General features: G+C 40.8%; 1 protein-coding gene across 1 annotated transcript; it reads left to right on the top strand.

The window, feature by feature from the left end:
* Positions 1–2,632: 2,632 nt before the first annotated feature.
* Positions 2,633–7,753, top strand: LOC145408193 (uncharacterized). Its single transcript, XM_080278948.1, has 3 exons — positions 2,633–2,795; positions 6,880–7,035; positions 7,659–7,753. The coding sequence occupies exons 1-3, from the start codon at positions 2,633–2,635 to the stop codon at positions 7,751–7,753; spliced, it is 414 nt and encodes a 137-aa protein (XP_080135074.1).
* The last annotated feature ends 16,250 nt before the right edge of the window (positions 7,754–24,003 follow it).

Here is a 24,003-nt window from a genome sequence, read left to right as displayed (position 1 = left end):
TTGGAATTACGCTGTTTGAGATGAAAGATATTTATAAGGGTGAGACAGAAGGGTGGAAGGGTTGTTGGTAGAACAATGATGGACTCTGTGGTTGTGTCTAGGAATGTAATAGGAAGATTGTTGGATGTGAGAGTTCTGAGAGGGGAGGGTGGAGTGAAAGTTAAGAGTAGGTAAGAGATGTGTGAGAGCTAGGAGGGTTTGGTGTGGGAGGGAGATTTTGAAAGTGAGTTGGATAAGAGAAGAAGATAGAGTATCAGGAGAAATTGAAAGATAAGTGGAACGCAGTGAAAGATCAGGAAAATGGCATTGTGGAGGAGGAATGGCAGTTGTTTAAGAGTGCTGTGGTGGCGCATGCAGAAGAGGTGTGTGGTGAGACGTGTGGGTGGTGGTGTAAGAAAAGGAAGTGAATGATGGTGCGAGGAAGTAAGTATGGCTGTGGCTGAGAAGACTTGCATATGAAGTGTGGCTGCAGAGGAAGGATGAGATGTCATATGAAAGCTATAAGGAAAAGAGGAATAGGGCGAGAAGGGCTGTGCGTGATGGCAGCAGATGAGAGACGGGGTAGGCGGCTGACAGAGAATTTTCAACGGAATAAGAAAATGTTATGGAAGGAGGTGAAAAGGGTGCGAAAGGGAGAGCCTGGGAAGGAAGAACGAGTAAAAGCAGAGGATGGAAGGATGTTAATTGAGATGGATGCAGTAAGGATGAGTCGGGCAGAGTATTTTGAAAGATTGTTAAATGTAGAGGAGGAAAGGGTGGCTGAGACTGTGGCGAATGGAAGGGTGCAAGAAATAAATGTGTTGGGAGAGTTGAATGATTCTTTGATCACGAAGGAGGAAGTGGAGAAGGCAGTAAAGGAGATGAAAACAGGGAAAGCTGCAGGTATGGATGGGTGTGCAGTGGAATGCCTGAAGGGTGGTGGAGTGACTATTGTTGACTGGTTAGTAAGATTGCTGAATGTGTGCTTTGTGAAAGATATGGTGCCTATTGACTGGGCAAGTGCTTGTGTGGTCTCGCTGTATAAAGGTAAGGGTGATAAGTATGAATGTACTAGCTTTAGGGGTATAAGTCTGTTGAGTGTTGTAGGTAAGGTTTATGGTAGTGTTAATTATGAGAGTTATATAGGGTACAGAGGGAGTGATTGGTGATGAGCAATGTGGCTTTATGAGAGGGAGGGGATGCGTGGATCAGGTGTTTGCTGTGAGACAAATGTGAAAAGTATTTAGCGATAGGCAAGGGTGTGTTTTGGGCATATGATAGAATTGATAGGGAGGCTTTGTGGACTGTTTTAAGATTGTATGGACTTGATGGTAGGTTACTGAAAGGGATGAAAAGTTATGTAAGTAGTGGAGCGTGTGTAAGAGTGGAAAATGCTGTGAGTGATTGGTTTCAGGTGAAAGTGGGGCTCCAAGAGGGATGTGTGATGTCGCCTTGGTTGTTTAATATTTACATGGATGGTTTTGTAAGGGAAGTGAATGCAAGAGTTTAAGGTGGAGGTCTGAGTCTGGTGAATGTTGATGGTGGAGAGTGGAATCTGAAGTAGCTGCTGTTTGCAGATGATATTGCACTGGTGACTGATTCAGAGGAGAGATTGAGACAGTTGGTAGAGGAGTTTGGAAGGGGGTATGAAAGGAGGAAATTGAAAGTAAATGAGAATAAGAGTAAAGTGATGAAGTGTACGAGGTTGGTAGATGGTAGGGGGATGAATATAGTTTTGAATGGTGAGTTGCTTGAGGAGGTAGTTTTAAATATCTAGGGTCACATGTTGCTGTGGATGGAAGAATAGACGCTGAAGTGAAGTTTAGAATAAATGAAGTAGGAAAGGTGCTGGGAGGTATGAAAAAAGTGTTTAGATGTCGTTCGCTTAGAATGGATGTAAAGAGAAGGCTGTATGAGGGTGTTGTGGTACCGACTGCGTTATCTGGGGCTGAAACATGGAATATGGGTGTAGCAGAGAGGAAAAGTTTGAATGTAATGGAGATGAGGTGTCTGAGGAGTATGTGTGGAGTGACGCGTACGGATTGAGTGCGAAATGATGAAGTGCGAAGGAGAATTGGAGTTGTTCGGGAGATGGCTGGTAGAGTTGAGCAGAGGGTGTTGCGATGGTTTGAGCATATGGAGAGAATGGATAATGAGCGATTGGTGAAAAAGATAACTAGATCTGATGTGAGAGGTGTAAGGCTGAGAGGAAGACCACGAATAGGATGGATGGACAGTGTGAAGAGAGCGTTGGATGCGAGAGGGATGTCTGTTGAGCAAGGAAGTACTACTACTGTAGCCTCGATACATTGGCGCATGAAGTGAACGTTGTTGCTTAAATCTTCGAACCTCAAGGTATCATTACAGCCCAAATTGTGTTTAACCTAAATGCTCTACATATATATGATTCAATACTTGCCATTATATAATACTTGCCTTTATATAACGCATTTTAACTGTCCTCAGTTTTGTGATTACGTTTCGCTCGTATCTAATCACCTTATCTGGATCCCCGTATCTGAGGTCAGAGAAAGGAGGGAGCTGTAAGCCTCGCACATAGCATGCTCAGATGAGACCACACTTGCTTGAAGAAACGAGTTTTCTTTCACCTTGCCGGTGCAGCTAGTTTATTCATTCTAGCCAGAATATCGTCATGAACAGACAGGAGAACCTCATTGCTCAACGTGGGCTGATCATCGCACTACGGGAAGCCGGCCACCGTGTTAGAGATATCGCCAGCCTCCTAGGACTCTCCTCAACTACAGTGGCGAAATGGATTAGAAGGTGGAATGACTCTGGAGACCTGAGGGACGCGGGTAAGTTTGTGTTGTAATAAATTAACTGAATACCATTAACAGCTACGTATTATAACATAATACAATAATGTTAAAATAATGTGTTCAAATAAGACGTTGTTATTTCGTTGTTGCATATTAATTGACGATATTCATGAATTAACGGATCGGTGCCTGCATATTCATCCTTTGAGGGAAAGTATGAACTTTATTAAATAAGCGATCCTTTCTGATGACCTCTAACGCTACTCAAACTTCACCTAACCTCTTTTAATAATCAGTACTTATAAACATTTCGTAATTCAGGTCCTGTCTTTCATTCTGTCAGGTTCTTCTGTGAATCAGACTTGCAACAAATAAGTATGCTGCTGCTAAGAACTGGTGTTCCCCCCCTGTGGCGGGGGGGACACAACCTGGCCGCATTATGGGGTGGTACTACTACTCTGCGGCCAGGTTGTGTTAGGAAGAATACTGCCACCGTATTCCCTGCGTGTCGTAAAAGGCGACTAAAAGGGGCGGGGTGAGGGGACTAGGGACCCCCTCCTCTGTTTTTTAGTTCCTAAAAAGAGACAGGCCAGAGAAAGGGGTGGGGGATGGAGTTATCCCCGTACCCTGAAGATTGGGTCTATGAATGTGCGTGGATGTAGTACGATTGAGGCTAAAAGGGAGGAGATTGGGAGAATGTTTGTGAGAAGAAAGTTGGATGTGTTAGCTTTGAGTGAAACGAAGATGAAAGGGAAGGGGGAATCTATGTTTGGAAGTGTGAATGGAAGATTGTCAGGTGTTGATAGAGGAAGGGCAAGAGAAGGTGTGGCCTTGTTAGTGAGTCCGGAAGTACAGCAGTGTGTGATTGAATGGAAGGAGGTGTCATCGAGACTGATGTGGGTGAAAGCGAAATTTGAACGTGAGTTGTGGGTGTTTGTGAGTGCATATGGGCCTGGTAGTGAAAGGGATGAACAAGAGAGGGAGTCTTTCTGGAATGATGTTGATGAGTGTCTGCAGAGTTTTGGAGCGAATGTGAATGTGGTAATGATGGGAGATCTGAATGCTAGAGTGGGAAATGTAGCAGTTGAAGGCGTAGTTGGTATGCATGGTGTGCCTGGAAGAAATGAAAATGGGGAACGAATGATAGCGATGTGTGTTGAGCGAGAGATGGTGATTGGGAATACGCTGTTTGAGAAGAAAGATATTTATAAGTATACATGGGTGAGACAGGAGGGTGGAAGGGTTGTTGATAGAGCTTTGATGGACTATGTGGTTGTGTCTAGGAATGTAATAGGAAGATTGTTGGATGTGAGAGTTCTAAGAGGGGAGGGTGGAGGTATGTCTGACCACTACCTGGTGGAGGGAAAGTTAAGAGTAGGTAAGAGATGGGTGAGAGCTAGGAGGGTTAGGTGTGGCAGGGAGGTTTTGAAAGTGAGTTGGATAAAAGAGAGAAAAAGATAGAGTATCAGGAGAAATTGAAAGATGAGTGGAACGCAGTGAAAGATCGGGAAAATGGCAGCGTGGAGGAGGAATGGCAGTTGTTTAAGAGTGCTGTGGTGGGGCATGCAGAAGAGGTGTGTGGTGTGAGACGTGTGGGTGGTGGTGTAAGAAAAGGAAGTGAATGGTGGTGCGAGGAAGTAAGTATGGCTGTGGCCGAGAAGAGACGTGCATATGAAGTGTGGCTGCAGAGGAAGGATGAGATGTCATATGAAAGGTATAAGGAAAAGAGGAATAGAGCGAGAAGGGCTGTGCGTGATGCTAAAGTGGCAGCAGATGAGAGGTGGGGTAGGCGGCTGACAGAGAATTTTCAACAGAATAAGAAAATGTTTTGGAAGGAGGTGAAAAGGGTGCGAAAGGGAGAGCCTGGGAAGGAAGAACGAGTAAAAGCAGAGGATGGAAGGATGTTAATTGAGATGGATGCAGTAAGGAAGAGATGGGCAGAGTATTTTGAAAGATTATTAAATGTAGAGGAGGAAAGGGTGGCTGAGATTGTGGCGGATGGGTGCAAGGAATAAATGTGTTGGGAGAGTTGAATGATTCTTTGATCACGAAGGAGGAAGTGGAGAAGGCAGTAAAGGAGATGAAAACAGGGAAAGCTGCAGGTATGGATGGGTGTGCTGTGGAATGCCTGAAGGGTGGTGGAGTGACTATTGTTGACTGGTTAGTAAGATTGTTGAATGTGTGCTTTGAGAAAGGTATGGTGCCAATTGACTGGGCAAGTGCTTGTGTGGTCCCGTTGTATAAAGGCAAGGGTGATAAGTATGAATGTACTAGCTTTAGGGGTATAAGTCTGTTGAGTGTTGTAGGTAAGGTGTATGGTAGAGTGTTAATTATGAGAGTTAGAGAGGGTACAGAGGGAGTGATTAGTGATGAGCAGTGTGGCTTTAGGAGAGGGAGGGGATGCGTTGATCAGGTGTTTGCTGTGAGACAAGTGTGTGAAAAGTATTTAGCGAAAGGCAAGGATGTGTTTTGGGCATTTATGGATTTAGAGAAAGCGTATGATAGAATTGATAGGGAGGCTTTGTGGACTGTTTTAAGATTGTATGGACTTGATGGTAGGTTACTAAAAGGGGTGAAAAGTTTTTATGTAAATAGTAGAGCATGTGTAAGAGTGGGAAATGCTGTGAGTGATTGGTTTCCCGTGAGAGTGGGGCTGCGACAGGGATGTGTGATGTCACCTTGGTTGTTTAATATTTACATGGATGGTGTTGTAAGGGAGGTGAATGCAAGAGTTTTAGGTGGTCTGAGTCTGGTAAATGTTGATGGTGGAGATTGGAATCTGAAGCAGCTGCTGTTTGCAGATGATACTGCACTGGTGACTGATTCAGAGGAGAGATTGAGACAGTTGGTAGAGGAGTTTGGAAGGGTGTGTGAAAGGAGGAATTTGAAAGTAAATGAGAATAAGAGTAAAGTGATGAAGTGTACGAGGTTGATAGATGGTAGGGGGATGAATATAGTTTTGAATGGTGAGTTGCTTGAGGAGGTAGATTGTTTTAAATATCTAGGGTCACATGTTGCTGTGGATGGAAGAATAGATGCAGAAGTGAAGTTTAGAATAAATGAAGTAGGAAAGGTGCTGGGAGGAATGAAAAAAGTGTTTAAATGTCGTTCGCTTAGAATGGATGTAAAGAGAAGGCTGTATGAGGGTGTTGTGGTACCGACTGCATTATATGGGGCTGAAACATGGAATATGGGTGTAGCAGAGAGGAAAAGTTTGAATGTAATGGAGATGAGGTGTCTGAGGAGTATGTGTGGAGTGACGCGTATGGATCGGGTGCGAAATGATGAAGTGCGAAGGAGAACTGGAGTTGTTCAGGAGATGGCTGGTAGAGTTGAGCAGAGGGTGTTGCGATGGTTTGGGCATATGGAGAGAATGGATAATGAGCGATTGGTGAAAAAGATAACTAGATCTGATGTGAGAGGTGTAAGGCTGAGAGGAAGACCACGAATAGGATGGATGGACAGTGTGAAGAGAGCGCTGGATGCGAGAGGGATGTCTGTTGAGCAAGGAAGAGTGGCTGTGCGTGACAGAAATAAATGGAGAGAAATTGTGAATAAATAAGTGATGACGCAGCCCTGAGGGGATATTCTCCCGCATTTGGTCTGATCAGCTAGTCAGGTCAGGTGCGGGTAAGGGGATGGGTATGTTATGATGTGGCAGGGGTAAACCAGTTCTGCTGTCGGGCCCTGCTGCGGATGTCACTGATTGCATTGCGCAGTTGACCCTTGTGCGGTGTGGTGCGGTGAGGATCTGTCCGTTCTCCCCTTTGGGGCTAAGATGTGAATGAATGTGTTTAAATGGATGAGTAAATGGAGAGTGTGTCGTCCTGTCTCGGCTACCTCCCTTTCCTTGGGGGAAGCAGCCTAGGTGTATAGATAGAAAGAAATATATATAAATATATATATATATATATATATATATATATATATATATATATATATATATATATATGTAAAACAATTAACTTTAAGCCCTTGGCCACCCCGTTTGGGATACATGGCATCTGGCAATGAATGAATGAAAAAAATATATATATATTATTTTTTTTTTTGGGGGGGGGCGCGGGAGGTGATATTTGTGAGGTAGAAGCAGCATAAGTAGCATAACGTTTGATCACAGAGAGGAGGCCCCGTTCCCGAGTAACAACTGCTGAACAGGACGGCATGATTAGACAAGCAGCAGAAGAAACCCCCCTGACAACTGCAGTGGTCATTCGGCAGCAGCTGCAGCTACAGGTGTCTGTGGATACCGTGCGGAGACGTCTCCATGAGGCAGGTATTCATCATAGAATTCCTGCCCAGAAGGAAACCCTCACTGATCAACATTGCGCTGCTCGACTAGCATTTGCTGAAGGAAACGTAGACAAAGACCTTCATTATTGGTCAAGAGTTGTTTTTTCCAATGAAAAATCATTTTGTTCCCATAACCATGGACGCCGCCATGTGTGGAGACTAAACAACTCAAGGTATTGTTTTACCTACGTTAGATAGTATTGCTTTGTGGACAAACCCGCATCAATTGCTATTTGGGTAATTATACTTGTTACTTATATGAAACATATGGCTGAAACGTTGTAGTACTCTCTCTTTTTTTGCTTGGCCACTCTTTTGAGAGTGTGAAAAGTGTGAAGAGTGTGAAGAGAGTGTGTGGGATGGGGTTGGGGGGTGTCCGACCTGGCGCTGAAGACACGGTAATGATCAGTATGTTTGGAATGTTTCTCTATAGTTAAATATTGAATACAGTTTATGATTTATACTTATTATGCAACGATATTACATCACTTAGCAATATTTTTTTGGTTATTTACTTCTCTAGCATTCCCGTTGTCAGTATCCATTAATAATAATGATGATGATGATGATATCCTAAAATTAATATCCTAGGATTGCATTTTTCAGGTATGACCATCAAAACATTAGCAAAGAGGCACGCAGCGGACACATCAGCTGCAATATGTGGGGTTACATGTCAATTCACAGAGTTGGCGACGTAACAAGAATTGAGGGAAGGTTTACGGCAGAAAAGTGTATCGATATTCTGCAAAATATCTTCCTTCCATCCCTCGAACATAGGAATTTTCCATTTCCACCAGGCCCAATAGTTTTCCTCCACGATCGCTGCCAGATTCATACAGCCAGGGTAGTGATGGAATGGTTCAACCAGCAGGAGAATTTGCAGCTTCTGGAGTTGCCTAGCAAGGGATGCGATTGCAATCCCACTGAACATCTTTGGGCCAACGTGGTTAACTGTTGGGAGCCCGACAGAGAGCGAACCCCGGAGCAGCTGATGCAACACACAAGGGAGCAGTGGGAGTTTTTCCGAGGCAAGCCAGAGCTCCTTAGCAGCCTCATGACCAGCATGCCTGACCGATTAAGGGAGGTTATTGAAAAAGACGGAGGGTAGACACATTACTGAGTGGTTATATTACACATCATTCATAATAAAACATTGTATTAACTGTGGCTGTCCATTTATGAGTTTGGTAATGGATTTTCTTCTGCCTCCTAGAAGACTACAATATTTGGAAACTTTTGTTTGCGCTATGAGTGTTTGCTTTTGTTACAAATGGTCCAAGGTAATTGATCCGAGAAAAGGTTTCTGCAGGGCACTACCTTTCATTTATGTCAAAATGTATCCTATATGGAAGTGATGTTGATAAATTTATTTACCCAAATATAAAAGGTTGTTATACGGCAACCATGGTTGTCATAAAGCCAGAATTACAAACATGATCACCATAGTTTCCATCCATACCTCTGTCTCAGTGTTCATTTGTGTATTCAGTTCATGGGTATCGCTTTCTGAGTATAATGTATACAAATTAATAATGTTAATAGATAGGTATAGATAGATATTTTGTTGACCGTAACAATGAATATTCTCAACTTGCAATAAGTAAAAATACATTAAATTCCCCGATGGGGGGTTCTGTCTTAAGTATTTAATTCTTTAACTGTCCCTCCTTTCTTTGCTTCCCTCTTGCTTGCTTTCCCTTGTCTCTGACTCTACTGCGAATATTGAAGCAAGTATGGTCTCGTCTGAGCATGCTATGTGCGAGGCTTACAGCTCCCTCCTTTCTCTGACCTCTGATACGGGGATCCAGATGTGATACGAGACAAACGAAAAGTAATAAAAAAACTGAACTGAGGACAGTTAAAATGCGTTATACAATGGCAAGTATTGAATAATATATATGTAGAGCATTTAGGTTAAACAAAATTCGGGCTGTAATGATACCTTGAGGTTCGAAGCTTTAAGCAACAAAGTTCACTTCATGCGCCAATCTATCGAGGTTACTCCATCTCACACACGTTGATTGTTTCCAACTAAATCATCACAATGGTGCCACATCTCAGAAAACGTGCCAGCCCGTGTAACACGCGGAAGTGCTGGCGAGTGTACTATCTTTTTTTTCTGGATATCCGAGCTGTTTACACGTCTCTACTGAAAGGAATCTAGGATGTAACACGTGGGATGAAAATCCCACGTCTTACCTCATTTAATCATATTACTAATTTCTTTCCCCGAATCCTAATTTTTCACGCTCAGAAATGTTTTCTGAATTTTGGATACTATGGGAAATGTTTCACAAAAAATTTACAGTGCATTTTGTGGAAGTGGCATGTTTATTATTTTTGCCATCAATTAGGTGGTTTTTAGGATCACTCCAATTTAATAGTTTTTAATCACTTCAAAAGCCGATCCTTTTGCCGAAACAAAACGTGTGAAAGACACATGATCGTACTCCTAATGTAACTCCTAATGTAAAAAATCCAGATATTCTCAATTTTTTGTAGGTTTCATTCACTGTATGTCAACGGAGATGAGGATTAGTGTTATAAGGAGTACTTAATTATATATATTTATATTGCTATTGCGTTTAAATTTTCTTGTATTAACTTTTATGAGCCAGTAGTTCATCAATAATTCTTCTCACTAATTATCACAGTGTTGAGATTTTCCCTACGGCAATGTGGCTAGTGGTCTAACTCGAACCTTCGTAATGTACAAACATTTTTTATTTTTTTATTCGAGGTTTCCTGCTTGTTTCGGTGACCAAATCGTCAATTGAAACGTCTTGTTCTTAAACACCATATATGTCAGCTATCTTTACGTGGTAATCGCTTTTTTTTTTCCCTCTGATTTTTTTCTCAATCTCAGCAGTTTCATTCGAGTATTAAAGTACCTGAGTGGGTTTCAAAAAGAATTTTAAGAACATTTGTAGAATATACATATTTCGGATTTTCGCCGAAAAATGTTCTTAGTCATCAATATATATATATATATATATATATATATATATATATATATATATATATATATATATATATATATAGCCCGACGCCCTAATCCCGCAAAGGGTGGCAGCAGACAAAACGCCTCCAAGTCACTCTGTCACCCACCATTCGACTCCCCTCCCCCCAAATCACCCCCCCTCCCTCATATACCTCTCAACTCCATCCCTCCACCTCATCCTCGGTCTACCCCTCCCTCTCCCCCCCTCCACCTCACCTACATACACCCTCTTAGTCAGTCTTTCATTCTCCATTCTCTCCACATGTCCAAACCACCTCAGTGTATTTCTCCTAATCTTTTCAACCACATCCACATCTACCCCACAACGTTCCTTCACTTCTTCATTCGTCAACCTGTCCCTCCACGTCACTCCACATGCTCCTCTCAAGTAACTCATTTCCACTGCTCTCACTCTTGACTTGTTCCCCTCTTGCAAGGTCCACGCCTCGCTTCCATACGTCAGGGTAGGGATCACAATACCATCAAGCAGTGACTTCTTAACTTCCATACTCACCTCCCTATTTCTCATCACTGCTTTCAGTGTACCAACAACCTTTCTTCCCTGCTGTACCCTTTCACGTACTTCATCCCCCAAAGTTCCATCCTTACTCATCACACTACCCAAGTACTTGAATGCACTCACATTCTCCATATCTTCACCATCCAAACTCACTGCACACTCGGTGACTTCATTCCTCTCAAACACCATAACTTTACTTTTGTTTACATTAACTTTCAGCTGTCCCAAATTCATTCACCAAACCTTGCAACTCCTATTCATCTTCCCTCAACAATACTGTATCATCAGCAAACAGCAACACCGGAAGCTTCCAAATCTCACCCTCATTCATTAGGGCCACCCCCACATCCACTGCCCTACCTTGCACCTCCTTTACAACCCCATCCACATCCATATATATATTAAACAGCCATGGAGACATCACACACCCCTGTTTCACTCCCACATTGAGATCAAAGAACTCACTCAGCTCACCATCCACTCGCACCGTAGCCCTAGCTCCCTCGTACATACTCTTCACAGCACTCAACAATTTCCCCTCCACTCCATATATTCTTAATACCTCCCACATACCTTGCCTATCTATTCTGTCATAAGCTTTCTCCAAGTCCATGAAGGCAGCATACACTTTCCTTCCCTTCTCTAGATACTTCTCCACTAAACATCTTAGAACAAATATCTGATCTACACACCCTTTTCCCTTCCTAAATCCCCCTTGTTCTTCTCCAACTAGCTCCTCTGTCATATGCCTAACCTTATCAATGAGTATTCTACCATATATTTTACCAGTCACACTAAGAAGGCAAATACCCCTATGGTTACCACATACTTCTCTCTCCCCTTTTCCTTTGTACATAGGAACAATTATACCTGATTTCCAGTCCTCTGGAACCCTTCCCTCTTCCCAAGCCAATCTACACAACTTCCATATCCACTCCACAACAATCTCACCCCCATACCTAAGCATTTCACCACACACTCCATCAATTCCTGGGGCCTTTCCCAGCTTAATCTTCTTCATCGCTTCCACTACTTCCGACCTACTGATCTCTTCCTCCCTCCTCTCATCTCTTCTTCTCCCAGCCATTCCCCAACCACTTATACTCACACTGCTCTCACTCTCTACATTCAACAAATTCTCAAAGTGCTCCTTCCATCTCCTCAATTTCTCTCTCTTCACTCCCCTACTATTTCCCCTTTCACAATGCCTTACTTTCTTTACCTCCTTCCAAAACAATTTCTTACTCTCCCTCCATTTCATACTCAGATTCCTCCCAAACTCTTCATCCACTTTCTTCTTACTCTCCTTCACCAGTCTCTTAACCTCCCTTCTCCTGCTCACATATACCTCTCTCTTCTCTCTCTCATCTTCTCCCCTACCTCTACTCGCCAACCATTCACCATATGCCTTCTTCTTTTGTTCCACAGCTCATTTCACCTCATCATTCCACCATGCTGTCCCTTGCACACCCTTGCATCTCCTCCTCACTCCACAAACCGCCTCACACGCTGCGCTTATCTCTTCCGTGAATATCTTACATACATCTTCCACCCCTTCCATCTGCTCTAGCTCATACCTTCCCAGTCTTTCTTCCACTATGCTCTTATACTCTGTCATTTTCTCACTAGCAATTTCTCCACTCTTCTCACAGGAGCTGCTTCCTCCTGTCTTCCCCTTCGTCTCCTCAACCACTTTCTTTGCGGCTCTACCTTGGCCATCACTAAGTGATGGTCCGAGACTCCATTCCCCCACCCTCTCCACACCCTTGCATCCAACACTTGTCTTCTCATTCGCTCATATATATATATATATATATATATATATATATATATATATATATATATATATATATATATATATATATATATATATATATATTTAATTCTGCATTTCCCAATCGTTTAGAAGTCTTTAATGAAACGAAAATCTTTATGTGTAAAACGTACAAATACCCACCTTCTTTAACTGTTAAGCAGTTCTATTCCAGGTTTTCCTTGTTCATCATTGTTACTGATTTGTTTCCAAGTCGAGATGTTTTCAACATCAGAAAAGTATTCTGAATTTTTGGTATAATTGGAAAGTTTTCCCAACAAATTTATATTACATTTGTGATTGTGAAAGTTTTATATTTAGTGTCGTCGCACTCATTTTTATTTTTTATTTTTTTGATAATCATAATAGGTTGGAATGACTCCTAACGTGGTTGCTTTTACCTTAACACTACTATTTTTTATCCTGAAAGTACTGTTATGAAGGGGGATTTTCCTGTTAGGTAGTCTCGTACCTTCGAGACGTTTCTGGTACCGTAAGTTTCTTTACGAGTCGTCAGAGTTGCCAGTTTGCTGGTAAGTTAAACATTCATTTACTTTGGTGCTCTTTCTCTTTATAATGTTTTATTTAAGTGATTGCTTGTTCTCATGGTAAATGATTTAGTGCTATATAATGTAGGAAAACTCCGGCATGTTTTGATGTCTCGAACTTGGTAACTGTTGTTGCTAGGGGCTGATGCAAGACAGTATGTCCTAGAATGTCGAAGTGGACGTTTCTAGAACAATACAAGCTTATATAAGGATGGGGAAGAGATTAGTGAGTCAGTCGGTTTGAAGTTTTTAGTCGGGTTTCAGTTGTGTGAGTGAAGTGCAGTCGGTTTTGGTGCAGTTTGTGGAGAATTGCTTTGCAAGCATTGTATAATTACTGTCTGTGAAGATTGTATATTTTTGGTACTTGCGAAAACGGTGGAAAACAGTGACGGGTTATTGAAGTTTGTATATCATTGGAACTTGAGAAGACAGTGAAGTGTATTAAGTGTAATTACTGTCAGAGAAAAATATTTTCAGTACCTGTGTAATAAGTGAAGTGTTAGCAAGCATTAAGTGTACTGTGAAGTTTTGTTAAGCATTAAGTGTAACTGCAATCAGTAAAGTGTGTATAGCTTCAGTGCTTGTGAGAACAGTGAAGTTGAAAAGCATTAAGTGGAATTATTTGGAAAATACAGTGAACTTTAAGGAGCCAGTGTTTATTTTCGCCTCAGCTGATCTTGTGTACTGTACACCTAAAGGCTGACCATTAGAAGAACAACTCACTGGGCAACGTCCTTCCTGTATTGTACTACTAATAAAAGTCACAAATGAAGCTCTTCCTAACGTCAAAATCCAAAAAATCTCCAGAAGAAAGTAATACAGTTCAGTCGGTGTTCCTTCAATATTCATTTTTTTAGTAGCTGTCATCTACGGAGATGAGGAATAGAAATATAATCTCGGGACATTAATTTTTGTGAAACAAAAGCTCATCCTTCTCACGAGTTATGAGTTATCAGAGATTTAACCAAGGGAATGTTGCTTATGGTCTGTAGGGACTCTTCATAATGTGCAATTATATATTTTTTCTTTTTAGATTCATCCAAGATGCTCGATGCAATTTTAAAATGATACAGCTGTAATTAAAGAAGAAATATTTTCTTATTCAATATTTCTCGCTCGTTTCTGTGACTCCCACATCAACTGGTACGTCTTGTTCTTAAACACCTTAGATGATAGTTGTCTTTACGTGTGAAACGATTTCTTTTTATATGTTTTCTAAGTGACTTTTTTTTTTTAACCTTCAGAAGTGTCACGTGATTACTGGAAGTAATTACGTGTGTTTACAATTTTGTATTCGTTTGTGGAAGACGCATATGAAGAGATTTCTCCCAAAGATGCTTGTACACCCATCACTCCTGTAAAATAAATTTGAACTACCACCAATCGTATACGTTCAACCGCAACTAGTTCACAATTGGCACATCGTTTTATCACTGGTTAAGATGAATTAAAAAAAAAAAATACTCTTCCTAAATTAAAAATCCAGGCTACCCCAGCACAAAATACCTAACATAGCAGGTCGATGCTCTAGCAACGTTTTTTTTTTTTTTTTTTTTATCACAAACAAGAAAAATGCGTATATGAGGAACAAAATAATGTTAATATATTGTATATCTCAGAATAGCTATGTATTTAATTTTCCCTATTCTTTATATCAGATAATCAATAGCTAAATTTCCTTTTAAACGATTAATTGGCTTTGGGGGTGATTTTCCTATGATAAATATGGATAATGATATCAAATGAATCGTCATAGCGGTGAAATATTCCATTTTTTTAATTTGATCAGGAGGCTCAAGATTCTACATCAAAGCCGTAGTTATATACATATATAAATAATAACCTTTTTATCTCTGAATTTCCATAGAGTAGAGGTTCTCTTTAGATTTAAAATCTTCACTTGGCAGCCTTCCTTATATGTAAATCAATTTCATATCACGTGTTACCTCACTCAGCCTTGTTACTGATATTTCTCGCCCACGGTTTTTTTTTTTGTTTTTTACCCTCAATGTCTTCTGAATTTCAGATACAAGTGGTTATGTTTCACACAAATTGAGTACATTTGTGGAAGATGCACACTTATTGTTCTCGCCCCTGATTAGACGGTTTTTAGGATCACTCCATTGTGATAGTTTTGAATCACTCCTAAAGCCGATGCTTTTACCTTATCAAAACTTGTACTATTTTTTATCATGAAAATGTCCCTAAAGATGAAAATAAAAGTAAAAAATTACCCTCGTAAAAATCTCCAAGCAGTCTCCAGACGACATCAATAAAGTTCATTCAGTGTTCCTTTAACCTTCATTTTTCTGTAGCTGTCATTAATTGTAGGTCTACGATGAGAGTCATAAATGGTACTAAATTATGAATGCGACATTCTCGTGTTATTTTCTGAGTGAAAGTTCATAAATATTCATTCTCTCGAGTTATCATAATTTTGACAGATTTTACGTATGGTCTAAGATGTGCAAATCTTTATTTTTTTTTTACACTAAATCACAAGGCCCGTTGCAATTTTAAAGTGCCGTTACTGCTGACAAACAAAGAAAATCTCTTTTTTCGAAAGTTTTCGCTTGTGTTTGTGACCAGTTCATTAGTTGAATCTTCTTGTTCTTAAACAAGATGCCACCTCTCTTTTATGTGAATCGATGTCATCTTATATGTTTCCAGTGATTATTTTTTTCGTTATCAGAAATATCATCTGAGTATTGGAAGCAACTGGATGTTTAAAATCGAATTTTGAATACATTTGTGGAAGGTTCATGTTTAACAATTTCGCTTCAAAATATGTTTATACAGGTATCAATGTAGTTAGTTTTGAACTTCCACCAATCGTGTACTATCAGCCGTAATTACTTAACAATTTGCACCCCTTTCCTCATATCTGAATTTCCAAATTGTTTACATGTCTTTGGAACGTAATTTTTCTGCTTAAAACCCCCGTGCTAACCTTCGCCTGTGAATCAATTTAATCCCAGGTGTTACCTAATTTAGTTTTGTTACTTTTTTTTTTCCTAGTCAGAGTTTTTCACCCACAGGAATTTTTTCTTTTTTTAAGAAATTGAGAATTTCAAAAATTTTTAGTACATTTGTGGAAAATTCATATTTATTGTCCTCGCCCGCAATTATCTGGTTTTATGATCATCATCATCATCATCCGGACCTCCTTTCCCACCCAAGGGCAGGGTGAGGAGTTTTATGATCAATATATAAACAGATGCTTTTAGTGTAACAAGACGTACCAATTTTTATATCAAAAATAGAACCACAAACAAATAAGTAAATGACCCTCTTCCTTACGCAAAATGTCCAAAGAGCTCATATAGTTCATCTTCCCGTATTTTTATTTTATTTTCTTGAGGGTTAAAAGCTCATCAGTATTCCTTTTCACGAGTTATCGCAGTTTTGAGAGATTGTACAGTTGACACGAGTTCCATCTGTACCACCTAGTCGCGGGATATGGTTAACGTGGCGACAGCGCGGGTGTGCATGTTCGTGTATACATGCCCGAGAGATTTTCGAATCGCCAGGCTTCATCATCTTTGCCGTACTGTATTATTATGTAGCCGTTGTTTTATCGTGTGATATTGGCTAATAAATATTGTGCGATTGGGATAATGAGCTGGGCACGATGCTATTTATAAAGTCTGATTTATATTTAATGATTTCTCTCTTTTCTGGTAGCGTGAACCACGATACAAGTTGGGTTGCGGTTCAGAAACAGTGTGCAAGTTCACCCACAAATGGCCCGATGTAGGGGAAAGTGGAAAGTATGGGAGTGAGCGGGAGCTTGGCAGGTGAAGGAAAGGGGGATGAAGTGGGGTCACGTCGTTTACTCCTAGTTATAAATTCTTTGCCATTACAGTATATTTATTAAGGTGTCAATGATGTCCTGTATCCGAAACAATACTAAAGCTATTTGTTTTACTATTTATTATCATAGGCAACTGATTACACCCTTTTAATTACACCAAAAATAGGATACCCCCTCTATCGTTATCGTGAAGCCTGCTCCACCACCTAGACTCTTTCTTTCTCTCTCTCCCTCTGACACACACACACACACACACACACACACACACACACACACACACACACACACACACTGTATTTGTCATTCTATGTACTGAATTAAATCCTTTTACGATATCATTTGTTCCAACTGAAAATATGCATAGAGTTGTAATATTAATATGTTTATTAACACTGCACTGTCAGGCTGGCAATACTGAAACAAACGGACAGGAAATATGTCTGGTGTGTGTCAGCTGCAATACTCCCACAATATGCTCCGTAATATGTTCTGGGAGTTCATAATAGGCTGCTTGTATTTCTGAAAAGAAATGGTTGTCGATCAGTATGTTAATTTTAATTATTGACATAACTTGAGGATCAGGATTAACCTCTACAGTGACACTATAACGCACTAGAGTAACTATCGGGATTGGTATCAGCCATGGAACACATGATTACCTAAAACATTTACATCACTGTATGACTACCTCAAGACTATTACTGAAACGTAGCCTATGCACGTAAGTATTGTTTATTGGCTAGCGTAATCCGTACGGTGATCTGGGAATGTATTGCACGTGTTTTGACAGTAATAAATTATAATGTTCATTAGCACAAACTGATAATGTGTGTGTCTACTGATAGGCAGCTGACGAGTTGAGAGAGAGAGAGAGAGAGAGAGAGAGAGAGAGTCGAGGTGGTGGAGCAGGCTGCACGTTAACGAAAGATGGGGTATCCTATGTTTGGTGTGATTAAAAGTCGTCTACAATAATAAATAATAAAAAACAAACAGGTTTATTATTATTTAGGTTATACGATATCAGACACCTTAATAAATATACTGTAATGGCAAAGAATGTATAACTGTTGGAGTAAACGACGTGACCCTGCTTCATCTCCTTTCCCTTCACTTGCCAAGCCCTCGCTCACTCCCACACTTTAACCTTCCCCCTACATCGCCCCATTTGTGGGTGAACTTGCTACTGTTTCTGTATTGTGGTTCATGCTATTAGAGAAGAGAAAAATTAAAGACGAGATTATTTTATACTAATCAAGTTTTATAAATAGAATAGTTCACAGCTCATTATCCTAATCACACAGTATTTATTAGCCAACATCACACCATAATACAAAAATCACATAATATTGGCGTTTCGAAAAATTCTCGGACATGTACAGTTGCGAGCAGATGACTCGAGGCCACCTAGGCCACCAACATGTTGGTGTTTAATCTGGCAACAGTGGTAGCTGTGAACTTGACCGAGATTCAGTCGGCTGTTCGGGCGAAACAAACCCAGTGATAATTTGTCAATGTGCAGTTCTAACTTGTCTCCAATCAATATCATGCATGTAAACGTATTATACTGATAATGATTATCGTGTCGTACACATGGTAGATATATTTATAACCATAGTATTACAATAGTGGCATCCAAATAGTGCTGCGTTCATTCATGTGAGACACACGGATATCCCGAGCGTGCTGCTCCATCACCACCTTGGTTTGTGACGTAGGCACCACGTGACGCCACATATGGGGAGGGGCATGAAGGTGGAACCAATTGGCCCGTTCATGATGATAAATATTTATAGAGTAATCGTTCGACTTTACCACTCGAATATTAAACAAACATTGGTTGCATATGTCAAAACAAGCTTATTATAACCGTTAATCCCATATACGTTTAATACCGCAGCCAACAGCCTGCCCCCTCCCCCCTCCTCCTCCCATCTGACGTCCCACCTCGTCCCTCCCTTCCTCACCCACCACACTCCTTATAACTCCCACACACCCCTCCCCCTGTTCCGTCTAACTGTGGTGTGAACCTATAACTCTCCCACCTGCTTCGGATTTAGACTTCGACGAAAGTGAGGTTCACGGTGAGGGATGGCTGACATGACAGCATTTTTGTGATAATACTGCTAGGTTGCGGGGAAGCTGAGAAAGCTACGGCATCTCTTGAAAACTGGTAAAAGTTATTTGGTTCACTACAACAGTCGAACCAAATAAATCACTACCGATACCCGTGTGTCTCGCATGAATGAATGTACCACTATTTGGATGCCTGAGCTGTAATACTATGGTTATACCATGTGTATGACATATGTTTACTTGCATGATACTGATCGGAGACCAGTTAGAACTGAACATTGCCAAATTATCAATGCGTTTGTGTTGTCTGAATCTCGGTCAGGTTCACAGCTACCACTGTTACCAGATAAAACACCAACATGTTGGTGGACTAGGTGGCCTCGAGTCATCTGCTCGCAACTGTACAGTTATCAGCATAAATTAGCTGCAAGCCTACTCGTGTGATGTGTCCTTTTGTCTGGCAACAGTGTAGGGGAACCAGTTGCCACAAAGACTTTTATGCACTTGAAAGACGTGTTTTTAAGAGGTGGTAATAGAGACCGCCTAAAGAAATGTTATGGAACGACGAATGAGCGTAAAACTCTGATATTCCTCATTATAACTGTCTAAACTCTCCTCCTCTCTCTTACTCCTTCTAATGTCCCCCCATCCCTCCCTCTCCCTCCTACCCCCCATCCACGTTCATGCCTCTTCACTTTCTCCTCTCCCCACCTTGTCTACCTTCATTCATTTATCCACGGCTCTAACCTGATTGGCGCGTCAGAGTTATCTCTTGATTTTTTGCTAAACCCAGCCTGCCCTATTCCCATTTGCTCGCCGTACTACCAACTATATCCAAGTTTTATTATCATTATTCCTTCCTGTTCGTCTCATCCTCTCTCTCCCCGTCTGTTTCACACTTGTTTTATTTCAGTTGTCTTTATTTTCACAATCTTTTGTCACTGCCAACAGCCGGGAGATAAAGGAACATTGAGGTCTCGCTCTTGTGATGTATTACTTACTGGTGTTCGTTTGAGTGAGCCTGGCAGTCGGTGGCTATTACTTCAGTAGGCGGAATTAAACAAACCTTTGTTCCCATCCCTCCTATATGTCTCTCTTTTCAGGGAAAATGTTCCCATTCTTCACTGTTCACCTATTCATGAAGCAGTATCAGACCATAATGTTTCGAACTGCCGCATCATGTTTGAAGTAGAGATTGGGAGAAAAAGACTTGCATGGCAAGAAACTCCTGAATATCAAGTAACAAAAAGGGTACAGGAATACACAAGAAACAGAGAAGAGTGCTATTCATTGCGTAGTTTAGCGCCGTGGAAAATATAAGGTAGACAGGGCAGGGAGAGAGGGGGAGAGCGAGGTGAGGTGAGAGGTAGGCTGGGGAGGGTCATCGAGAGGGGTACGGGGAAGAGAGCGAGAGTTTCATTCCATAACATTCATCTGTCGTCTTCTGCACATTTTTGTGCTGATCATATATAAAGAATGTTGCATTCTGGACGATTTTTAGCACTAATACTTATAAACACGTCTCTAAAGTGTACAAAAGACTGTGTGGCAACTAGATCGAATACACTGTTGCCAGACGAAACTACCACATCACGCGAACAGGCTTGCAGCGAATTTGTGCTGACGACTGTACACACGATCACACACACACACACACGAGCGCTCTATTGCCACAACCATATCCTGCGACTAGATTGTCCACGTGGAAGTTTTGTTGACTACACCTAAGGAAATCTGGCTACTAGTCTAACACGAACCTTCATAAACTGCAAATATTCTTCATTTTTCTCACATTCAATCAGGAGGCTCAATGCAATTTTAAAGAGCTACTACGGCAGATAAAAAAAAAAAAAAGATTTTTCTCGCTTTTTTTCCGTGACCATTACATCAATTGAATCTTCTTCTTGTACACCTCAGATCCCAGCTCTCTATACGTGTTAATCAATTTTATGTTCTGTGTTCCATAAATGACTTTTTTTTTTCGCCCTAAGAAGTGTCATCGGGGCATTGGAAGTAGTTGGGTGAGTTACAAAACGAATTTTGAGTACATATTGGGTGCATATTTAACGATGTCGCCCCAAAATATGTTTATAAAGTCATCAATCCAGGAAATAATTTTGAACTACCCACAGTCGTATTACTATAGGCAGTAATTAGTTCACAATTAGCATTCTTTTTTTTATCTCTGGATTTCCAAGTTGTTTACACGTCTAATGAAACGAAACTTTAGGCTTGAAAACCTCAAGTGCCAGCCATCTTTACCTGTGAATCAGTTTCATCCCAAATGTTGCCTAGTTTAGCCTTCATACAATTTTTTTTTTTCCAGTCGGAATTTTCTCACCCTCAGAAATATTTTCTGAATTCTAGATATACTTGGAAAGGTTTCCCAACAAATTTGAAGTAAATTTTTCGTTTCATATATATTGTTTTCGATCGAAATTCTGCTGTTTTTAGGATCACTCCAGTGTAATCGTTATGAACGTCTCCTAAAGCCTGATTTTTACTGTAATGAGGTACCATTTTTAAATCTTGAAAGTACCACTGGAAATGAAATGAATAACGCAAATGACCTTCTTCCTTACGTAAAAAATCCAGTTTCCTGACGACATTGATACAGTTCATTGAGTCCCTTAAAACTTCATTTTAGTAGCTCTCATTCACCATATGTGTACGATGACAATGTTATAAGTGGTAATTAATTATATATGTGCGTGTTATCGTAGTTTATTCTTTCTCGTATTTTTTTTCGTTAGCGTCAAAAGATGATCAGTATTACTTCTCACGAGTGATAGTTTGGAGAGATTTTGCGTAAGAAAATGTGCCTCCGAACCCTAAAATACCAGCCTTCCTTACCTGCGAATCAGTTTCATCCCACGTGTTACCTCATTTAGTGTTACTATTTTTTTTTCTGATTTTTTCTACAAGAAATGTTTTTCTGAACATCCGATACACTTTGGAAGGTTTCTTATGTTATTTAGAGTATATTTGTGTAAGTCCTATGTTTAGCGTTTTCGCACTCAATTAAGCGGTTTTTATTATCAGTCCAGTATAATAGTTTGGAATTACTCCTAAATCGGTTGCTTTTAATTTAACACGATATTTTATAAATGAAAATAAAAGTAACACTTTTCCTACCGTAAAGCACCAAATAATCTCCAGACGACAGTGTTAGTTCAATCGGTGTTCCTTCAATCTTCATTTTTTTTTTGGTAGAGTAGCTGTCATTCATTTTATTTTACGGAGATGAGGAATAGAGTTATATAATCAATTATACATCTCGGTACCTTGAAAGAATAATCAAAAATGAAAAATACACATGATCGTAGTCCTAACGTAAAGAATCCAAACTTTCTCCATATCACCCAGTGTTCCTCCAGCCTTCATTTTTTTAAGTAGGTGTCATTCACTGTATGTCAACGATGAGAATTAGTGATATATATCAGGGTATTGCGATTGTTTAAACTTTTTTGTATTAATTTCTGTTCATCAGCATTTTTTCTCATTGTATTCCCTCCCCCCCAAAAAAGCGGGGGAACACAATCTGGCCGCACTATGGGGTAGTACTACTACTCTGCGGCCATGTTGTGTTAGGAAGAATAATGCCACCGAATTCCCTGCGTGTCGTAAAAGGCGACTAAAAAGGGAGGGGTGAGGGGACAATGGACCCCCTCTGTTTTTTAGTTCCTAAAAAGAGACAGGCCAGAGAAAGGGATGGGGTATGGAGTTATCCCCTTACCCTGAAGATTGGGTCTATGAATGTGCATGGATGTAGCACAATTGAGGCTAAAACAGAGGAGATTGGGAGAATGTTTATGAGAAGAAAGTTGGATGTGTTAGCTTTGAGTGAAACGAAGATGAAAGGGATGTGTGAATGGAAGACTGTCAGGTGTTGATAGAGGAAGGCCTTGTTACTGAGTCTGGAAGTACAACAGTGTGTGATTGAATGGAAGATGTCATCGAAACTGATGTGGGTGAAGGCGAAATTTGAACGTGAGTTGTGGGTGTTTGTGAGTGCATATGGGCCTGGTAGTGAAAGGGATGAAGAGAGGAAGTCTTTCTGGAATGATGTTGATGTCTCCAGAGTTTTAGAGCGAATGTGAATGTGGTAATGATGGGAGATCTGAATGCTAGAGTGGGAAATGTAGCAGTTGAAGGTGTAGTTGGTATGCATGGTGTGCCTGGAAGAAATGAAAGTGGGGAGCGAATGATAGCGATGAGTGGTGAGCGAGAGATGGTGATTGGATTACGCTGTTTGAGATGAAAGATATTTATAAGGGTGAGACAGAAGGGTGGAAGGGTTGTTGGTAGAACAATGATGGACTCTGTGGTTGTGTCTAGGAAGGTAATAGGAAGATTGTTGGATGTGAGAGTTCTGAGAAGGGAGGGTGGAGTGAAAGTTAAGAGTAGGCAAGAGATGTGTGAGAGATAGGAGGGTTTGGTGTGGGAGGGAGATTTTGAATGTGAGTTGGATAAGAGAAAAAGATAGAGTATCAGGAGAAATTGAAAGATGAGTGGAACGCAGTGAAAGATCGGGAAAATGGCAGTGTGGAGGAGGAATGGCAGTTGTTTAAGAGTGCTGTGGTGGTCATGCAGAAGAGGTGTGTGGTGTGAGACGTGTGGGTGGTGGTGTAAGAAAAGGAAGTGAATGATGGTGCGAGGAAGTAAGTATGGCTGTGGCCGAGAAGAGACGTGCATATGAAGTGTGGCTGCAGAGGAAGGATGAGATGTCATATGAAAGCTATAAGGAAAAGAGGAATAGGGCGAGAAGGGCTGTGCGTGATGGCAGCAGATGAGAGGCGGGGTAGGCGGCTGACAGAGAATTTTCAACGGAATAAGAAAATGTTATGGAAGGAGGTGAAAAGGGTGCGAAAGGGAGAGTCTGGGAAGGAAGAACGAGTTAAAGCAGAGGATGGAAGGATTTTAATTGAGATGGATGCAGTAAGGAAGAGATGGGCAGAGTATTTTGAAAGATTATTAAATGTAGAGGAGGAAAGGGTGGCTGAGATTGTGGCGGATGGGTGCAAGGAATAAATGTGTTGGGAGAGTTGAATGATTCTTTGATCACGAAGGAGGAAGTGGAGAAGGCAGTAAAGGAGATGAAAACAGGGAAAGCTGCAGGTATGGATGGGTGTGCTGTGGAATGCCTGAAGGGTGGTGGAGTGACTATTGTTGACTGGTT

This window comes from Coenobita brevimanus, chromosome 76 (assembly GCF_032717465.1).
Source record: "Coenobita brevimanus isolate Jiangsu-jjx chromosome 76, ASM3271746v2, whole genome shotgun sequence".
Taxonomy (NCBI): domain Eukaryota; kingdom Metazoa; phylum Arthropoda; class Malacostraca; order Decapoda; family Coenobitidae; genus Coenobita; species Coenobita brevimanus.
The sequence above is the reverse complement of the archived record's forward strand: the minus strand, read 5'-3'. Positions and strand labels throughout refer to the sequence as shown.